General features: G+C 42.0%; 1 protein-coding gene across 4 annotated transcripts; it reads left to right on the top strand.

Annotated features, from left to right (window-relative positions):
- The first annotated feature begins 761 nt into the window (after positions 1-761).
- On the top strand, positions 762-8447 carry LOC117838726 (uncharacterized). 4 transcript variants are annotated; one of them, XM_034718862.2, is made up of 15 exons: positions 762-1024; positions 1895-1996; positions 2124-2183; positions 2507-2586; positions 2695-2939; positions 3015-3274; positions 3510-3663; positions 4516-4625; positions 4723-4810; positions 4885-5196; positions 5282-5356; positions 5459-6066; positions 6410-6518; positions 7840-8019; positions 8121-8447. In XM_034718862.2, the coding sequence occupies exons 5-15, from the start codon at positions 2784-2786 to the stop codon at positions 8280-8282; spliced, it is 2214 nt and encodes a 737-aa protein (XP_034574753.1). In that variant the 5' UTR covers positions 762-1024; positions 1895-1996; positions 2124-2183; positions 2507-2586; positions 2695-2783; the 3' UTR covers positions 8283-8447. The 4 variants fall into 4 exon arrangements, with proteins under 4 accessions (XP_034574753.1, XP_034574752.1, XP_034574755.1 ...); XM_034718861.2 differs by lacking the exon at positions 2124-2183; XM_034718864.2 differs by lacking the exons at positions 1895-1996; positions 2124-2183.
- The last annotated feature ends 47 nt before the right edge of the window (positions 8448-8494 follow it).

The following is an 8494-nucleotide window of genomic DNA, read 5'->3' as shown; positions in this document are numbered from 1 at the left end:
CGTGTCTATCCCGCCAGATGCCTTGCCTGTCTATCCCGCCAAAGTACTTGATGCCTGGAACCACAATGTTTTGGTTCATCAACAGACTTATCCGCATTCATGGCTAGATGCCTTGCCTATCTATCCCGCCAAAGTACTTGATGCCCATGGATGGAACCACACTATTTTGATTCATCAACAGACAACAGAGAATAAGAATTCATCATCATCATCATCTGACGATGAATCCAGCACCAGCTTCGTAGAAAGGCTTCGTCAACTCATAGCGATTTTGTTTTACCTATCTCCAATTGGAGTTGGAGATCGCATGAATGGGTGGCGGGCACAACTTCTTACCCGTAACGGGCGGCGGGCGCGGGTATGGGTACAAAGTTTGCCTCGCGGGCGCGAGTCTGTAAACCCTCCGCCTGCGGGTAATGTGCCCATTGCCATCCATACTTGAGATTTCCACGATCTAAAAAAAAAAGGCACCTCAAGGATTTACTACATTGTCGAGAAATTTATGTTTTCTTTGCAAAAATTGTCGAGAAGTTCCATAATCTTGAACCTTGTGCTGCTCAGTATCAAGCCGTCTATTTTTCTTCCCTGTTTTCTCCCTAGAAAATGCCTTCATTTCCACGGTCCCGTTCTATTTCTCCCTAGTTTGGGCTCTGAACGGCATCTTTCGACTAGAGAAACCAAGCCCACGGCAAAAAGCACCCAAACGGCCCAGCCTAGCCCAAGCTTCCTCACCCATCCGCTCCCAGGAGACCGGCAGGTAAGCGGCGAACGCCGGGCCGGCACGAGCTCGCCCCACCAAACCCCCGAGGCCCCGAGCGCTTCCCAACTCGTCGGCCGCGGCCTGGCACGAACTCCGGCGGCGATATTCCCCTCGAATTCTGCTCTTCCCGGAGGCGCTTCTGCGGTGAGGTCTGTGTGGGGGGCATGGCGGCCTGAGTATCCGGCTGGGGCTCGGATGAAGGAGCGGAAGCCGGCGGCATCCTCCTCCGCTCTCGCCCGGATCCTCGCATCCTGCGCATCCCAGGTGCCGCTCTCTCTCGCGCTCGCACGCTAGCCTCCCTTCCGTGTATGCTTATGGGGTGACGGCTCATGATTCGATCGGCCGCGTCAAGTTCTAGTACGACCAACCTAGTAGGGCTTATAAGGGTTGCTGATTAGCCGGTACAGGCATGGGGAATTGATTGGCCGTGTGGTGATTTGTTGCCAGCAGTTCGTTGCTCATGTGATCCCGATGCTCTGGTGGTGGTAGCAGTCGACGAGTTGCGGGGCTATGGGTTCTAGTTTGTTTGGTCTAACTGCAAATACCATTTATAGATTGCTGATTTGCTGCTTAGAGTGCTTGTGGATGTTTGCTAGTTGCTCTTCGCGGTAATAGTAGTTTCCTTGTGATTCATATCCTGTGTAATTGGAGCATCTCAGCACTTCAGTTCTGATGTTGGAAACCAGTGCCAATCCTAGCACAGTTTGAGAGTTTGTGCATCCAAAATCCTCCTGTAGCAATTTATTACAGCTGTGACCAACGGCCAAGTGCCTTATTTAGGAAAATACAGCCTCATTTCTTATAGATATGTGCAATGTTAGCATATGAATTGGCTCAATCTAAAGCCTTTTAAGTATGAAAGCATGTTACGCCTCCCTGTCTTAGTTACAGGCTTTGAAGTATGTGCCTAAATAGGAGTATGTCCTGCCAGACAAATGGCAAGTATTTAAAAGGCTTTGAAGTTTATTGAAGCAAGATGCTAAACACCCTGTCTTAGTTAGGTCGTACACATTACCAAATGCCTTGGTTGCATACCTTATGAAGAGTGCTAATTTTGAAAGATCTAGTGCCAACTTGCCTTGTCTTTGCTCTACTTATGTTGTGGATGCTATTGTTTTGGCTATGTAAATGTAGGCAAAAGATTATGGGAGATGCATAGCTTCAAAGGTCCCTGAGATTGAACATAATATGTGTTCTAAGGAGTTTCTAGCGCTCAGAGCATGCATGCAGACTGTGGTAATTTTCTCTGCCAACAGATATATATGGTCCAATTGAATCATAAAGTTAGATGCATGTACTTGAGTGCCCAGATTGTTTCCAAGTGATCATTTCATCCTAAATAAGTTAATCACATGTTTTCTAGGTCCTCCAGAAACAAACGTCTGTACATGAGAACACCACATTGTTGAGGTCCATTCAAACTGTAAGAGGCTTGGCTTGGAGTTATGGCTTCATTACTAAATTTGTCCAATTAAATCCTAAAGTTAGAAGCAGGCAATTTATATGCCAAGGGCAAAGGGTCTTTGTGCTCACTTCATCTACTGATATCTAGGTCATGTAGGAATATTGGTGTCTGTTGCCTTCAATGTTGTGGTCCATTGGTTGAGTCAGCTCCTATTCAAAAATGAAACATCTATTTTCTGTTAGTCTTTGGAATCTGTACGATGCCCTAATGTCTGAAACATGAGTAGTTTTCCTGTTTATAAGTCATCAATTGTAACTGTGCTCTCTCTTCTGTTCTGAAAGGTTAAGAACAAAGCTTGAGGTTCCATATTTGTAGAAAGTTCAATTTTAATCTCTTTTGGTGCACTTGCTGTGGATTTCAGGTGAGAAATCTGGCTCTTGATTTTTAAACCAAAGGAAAATATTTGGTATCATGCTATTTTGTTATCAACTTACATGTAGTAAGAAAAACTGTACCATGTTGACTGCAGGTCCCTTTCTAGTTTCAGTCATCTCGACAAGTGGAGCCTTATTTGCTTGGTTGAACAAGCAGTCTATCTAGTAATTGAGGTGACAAAGAATGCTGGGCAATCAGATGCAAGGTGGTTTGGGCACTCCTGGGGCTTTGTCTCATGCTTATGTACAACATCCTCCACTGCGATGCGATATACCAGACATCCGGGGTCTGTTCTATGATGATGCAAATAAGTTCCTTATAGCTCCAACAGCTGATCGGGTATATGAACATTTAATCAGCTGATTTTTTGCTAAAGATCTGGTTATCACTAAAGTTAACCTGTCCATACTGCAGATTTTGTACTGGAAAATAGTTCCATCTATTCCACCAGGACCTCCAAATTCTGATCCAGTTAATGAAGGACCTGTCTTGTCAGTTAGATATTCCCTGGATCATAAAGTCATCGGGATTCAACGTTCCAGACATGAAATTGAGTTCAGAAATAGAGAAACAGGGGAGACCTGTAGCAAAAAGTGCAGAGCCGATTCCGAAACTATTCTTGGCTTTTTCTGGACAGATTGCCCCACATGTGATGTTATACTTGTTAAAACAAGGTATGTGGAATGTGTTACAGCTACAACATCATGAACAGATAGTCTATAATGAGTCCCCTTTATAGAAGCATGTAACTATTAGCTATTTGCCAATAAATCATGTTATTATTTGTGTTCTTATTATGTTGTCAATCAATTTCGGAGCAGTAATGTCAAGTTATTTCGTATTTTAGTTGTATGATAAAAGGAGACAAACATATTCTTAAGTCATTTATGCAGTAAGTTTCTGTTGCAGTGGCCTAGATCTGCTTGCCTACGAGCCTCAGTCCCATGCTTTTCGCTTGGTGGAATCAAAGAAATTCAATGTGAGCTGGTATCTCTACACACATGAAAGTAGGCTGATTCTTCTTGCTTCTGGAATGCAATGCACGATGTTTACTGGTTATCAGGTAATGGCACCCATTTTGAGACAACATCCTCCAGATTCCAAGTAATGAATTCCTTTAGTACGTCTTTGATTCGGATGCTTTCGCATTTTACCGTCCTGACCCATGCCAGAGTCACGTGCTGGCTGATACTGTGGCTGTCCTCTAAGGTAGTTCCCCAGATGAGAATTTTTCCGACGACTTTGTTGAAGCTTACCATTTTCTTGCGAGTAAATTTAGATTTCTTATTTATAGAGTATATAACATCTTATAGATAATAACTGACATAACATGTCATATGTGGAAGGAAACTTTCTAGTTGCAATTGTAACTTGTTGTGCATATGTTTTATGTAAAAATATAGGGAAAAAGCAAATGTATTCAGGATTTTTTACGTGGATTGTTTTCAATATAGCAAATGCACATTCAGCAGTCTGTGCATATGTTTTTTATGTGGAAAAAAGCAAATGTTCACATTGACACAATATAGTTGCATATGTGCATATATGCCAATAGATTTTTTACAGGATCTTGTCCCAAATTCAGGAGAGACACCTTGACATATATACTATAGTCTCAATGTGAATATATTCTTGATGCTATTTACCTGCTGGCCCTGTTTTCTGAATTCAATATTGAGCTTAGTTTTCCATGTGAAACTTTGAGCATGTCAAACGTTTCTTACAACAATCAATTTTGCAGAAACTACCTTGTTTTCTCTTTTATTTTGGGTGCTGATTATTTATTCAGATTGAATACATTGCTTCAATGTGATTATTTCTCGAGTTAGCCTTTATTTATGTATTTAAGTTCCAAACAAATGCTTTGTTTTTCTGTTAGTTGTGTGCTAAGTTTTTTATCATTCCTTTCTGTCAGTTTTCTGCTGGTGGGATTGTCAAAATACCGAAGTTTGAGATGATGATGTCTAAAACTGAAGCAAACAACAAGCCTGTTCTAGCTGCAGATGATGTTCACATTGTAACAGTGTATGCTTTCTCAAATTTGGCAAAACTTTAGCCATCACAGTTTATGCTGTCTTTCTTTTGCAAAACATTTCCACTAACTTATTCTCGAATATGGCAGCTATGGTAGGATTTACTGCTTGCAGCTTGACCGAGTTAGTACGTCATTGAATTTGTATCGTTTTTACCGTGATGCTGTCGTACAGCAGGTCTGAGTTATTTTTCCCTGTTTCCTTTCTTTACAAGGAATGTCTGGCCCCTAACTCACAATTTTTAATTTCAGTGTACCCTGCCTACTTACTCAAGCAGAATTGCAGTTAGTGCGGTTGACAACATAATTATGGTTCATCAAATAGATGCAAAAGTAGTCATACTTTATGATGTGTCCTTGGATTCTTATGCACCAGTTTCTGCACCACTTCCACTGCTAGTGAGAGGGCTGCCCAGCAATAGTAGGCAACCTTCTCAGACTGCAGATAGTCAATCTAGTGCATATGGTGGAACCATTTATGGAGATGGTTGGAACTTTCTCATCCCTGACTTGATCTGTGATGCTGAGAATGGGCTCTTATGGAGACTCCATTTAGATCTTGAGGTAAGAAATTGCTAATAATTGATGCTTTTATACAATATTTTCACTGTAAATACATTGTTTTCTCTAACATGCATAGCTATTACAGGCTATTGCTGCTAGTAGTTCTGACGCTCCTTCTGTTTTGGAATTCCTTCAGAGACGAAAGTCTGATGCAAGCATGGTAATAATATTTTATTAATTCGCGGATAAGCATATCTGGTTGTTCAATTTTGGCCAAATATCATCTGTATCTTACCAATTTATGTTTATTATTATGATTCAGGTTAAGACGACATGCCTTTCTATAGTTCGTACAATCATCCTGGAGAGGAGGCCGGTAACCATGGTTGCTAAGGCAATGGATGTTGTTCTTGATTCCTACTCTCGCTTGATGAAAATGGGAGGTGGTCTTCCTGGGGTTAGGCGAACACATGAGCAAAGCCAACAGTTGGGTAGTCAACCTGTTGAAGGTTCCCATGTGATTTCTCAGGAAACTAGTCCTGCAACAACAGTTAGTCCTTCTGTGAACCCAGACCAAGCTGGTGGGGTTGTAAATAGATCTGCGCAGGCAAATTCAGGAGTTGATCATGGAATAGACAGGGCAGCTTTAAATACATCTTCGGATTCTGATGAGATTACGAATGTATCAGGAGTGACAAGTCAGGGAACATCAGGTTACCAAACATCTGATGCTATCAACAAAAGACAGCAAGTTGCAGGTGAAGATAGCAGACCGTTATCTTCAGGCACATCTATGCAGCATGGACAACATGCTGGAAGTGTGGCAATTTCTCCAATTGAGATGTTCCAGTCTGTCTTTGCACTTGTGGAAGATGAGATGATAGGTGACCCCGCATATCTTACTGCTGTCATCATGGAGTTTCTGCGGAGGTATTTCTTGTTGTTTTAGTATTCATTAATTGTTGAGGAGTATCAATATTCTTGTTCATGATATAGAAGAACAATAAATCTGCAATATAGCGCCACGTGATTGGCATGGTGGTTCCATGCAATGTGACCATGTAACCATTCACTCCGTTTACACTAGCCAATGTGATGCGATGATCATTCCTCTAAGAAATTACTGCCACCATCCGTTTTATCTTTTATTTTCTTGTGTTGACTTCATCAGTTATAGTGTATGCATTGATTTTTTTAGTGCATGCTGTTTATCTTATCTCAAGGCAAAACAAGATAAGAAATTAAGGATAAATACTTTGTTGTCTTTTTGCAGCGCCTCAAAGGCTGGCCTCAAGGCTCCTCCCAACATTTATGTGATGATGGCAACGCTGCTAGCTCGTAGCAACCGTTATGCTGAAATAGCACTGTTTGTATCAAACAAGGTCAGTTTATTGTTCTCAGTTTTCAATTATGATTATTTTGTTCACTATTGAGCTATGTTTCATGATACGGGATATGGACTGTCAAATGATGATAAATTGGGCATTCTCATCAATTTTGCTTGCCTAGTATAACATGCTTTGTTACTCTGGTGGAAAAGATGATGACAGCACTGTCATTCAGCCAAATATGTTGGAATGTAAAAGTGCAGTCCAAGATGGTTGTGGTGTTATTTAGCAATTATTTGAGCTAATTCTCCCTGAGTGCTATACCTGCAAAACTGGAAACAAGTAGAGGCAATGCCAAAACAAATAAGGTGGAAATATTGGTTTGTAATTTCATTTAGAGTGGGAATTTTTCACTTGTTGGTTGCCTATGATATTACCTTTAGTTCAATAGTTCGCGTTTGGATTTTTGTCTAATAACTGGTACATAGCAAAGAAGCTCCAGGAGCTCTTGGCCAGGTCGCCAACCTTGGGCATTTAGGCCCTGAAGGTCTCTGGTCGTGTCCCTTTGTAGTCCGTGGCACGTCTGTTTTAGTTCCTTAGAGTGAGTGTGCGTGTGGTGTTCCTGTACTCGAGTGGGGTCTGACCAGACTCGTGTACATTTTGTTCTACCTTAATGAAATGACATGCGTGGTTCGAGCAAAAGAATTCTGTGTAACCAGACCCCTTTGCTTGTTTATTTAGGGGGTGTTTGGAAACACCCCGTTAAAATTTAGCACATGTCACGTCGAATGTTTGGATGCTAATTAGGAGTATTACATATAGGTTAATTACAAAACTAATTGCACAAATGGAGTCTAATTCGCGAGACGAATCTATTAAGCCTAATTAGTCCATGATTTGACAACGTGGTGCTACAGTAACCATTTGCTAATGAAGGATTAATTAGGCTTAATAGATTCGTCTCGCGAATTAGCACAGGGGTTCTACAATTAGTTTTATAATTAGCTCCTGTTTAGTCCTTTTAATTAGCATCCGAACATCCGACGTGACACTGCTAAAGTTTAGCCCCTAGTATCCAAACACGCCCTTAGTTGAGACCCTGAGTCCATTTGATCGTTCAACAGATGGGATTCTTTTGGCCACCAAATTTTGGGAACACAAATTTCTATGGTATTTCTGTAAAATGCTGGGCTGACTTCATAAAGCTTTTTCTACCTCTAGTTATTCCCCAAAAGTTAGTGGTTAACAGTCAGTGTATTAACATATGGCAGAACCAAGTGTGAATTCAGATTCTGGTTTGACAAGTGATGCTGATATTGATTGTCATTGGACACTTTGTGATGTCTTCATTTTGGTTATCGATCAATCCCTGTAGATCCTTGAGCCTTCCAAGGAACTGGCAATGCAACTCATGGAACTGGGTCAGCATCACCCTCCAACAAGGAAGCTGGGCCTGGACATGCTGAGGGAGCGGAGCCTGCACCATGACTACGTCGCTGCACTTCTGCAAGACGGGTACTACCTGGAGGCCCTACGCTACGCCAGAAAATACAAGGTGCTTTTACCTCTCGCCCGTCGCCAGCAATTCACCTTGCATTTGTTCCCCGAAACGTTTTTATCGCATCATGGGATCACTTACCCTGACGACTGGCTCAGGTTATTACCGTGCAGCCCGCCCTGTTCCTGGAGAAAGCCGTGGCAAACAACAGCGCGCAGAACCTGGCCGCGGTGCTGAGCTTCTTCTGCGAGTTCACCCCGAGCTTCAAGGCCACGTCGGACTTTGGCAGATACCGGCACATCCTGTCCGAAATGGTCTGAGCGGCTTTCCATTGTTACGAAATGGTTTGAGCGGCTTTTTGTTGTACAACCTTCTTGCGCCGAAATGACTTAGCACGTTCTGTAGAATAATTGACATTGCTGGAGTGATATTTTTAGCAGCCCCTGCATAAATAAATAAAATATTATACAAAAAATGTTGCTAAATGACGAATTGTCCATAATCCGGTGTATCGCCTAACCATCTTTGTCGA

The sequence above is a fragment of the Setaria viridis genome, chromosome 9, assembly GCF_005286985.2.
Source record: "Setaria viridis chromosome 9, Setaria_viridis_v4.0, whole genome shotgun sequence".
NCBI lineage: Eukaryota > Viridiplantae > Streptophyta > Magnoliopsida > Poales > Poaceae > Setaria > Setaria viridis.
Note: the sequence above shows the minus strand (reverse complement) of the source record. Positions and strands in the feature narration are given on the sequence as shown.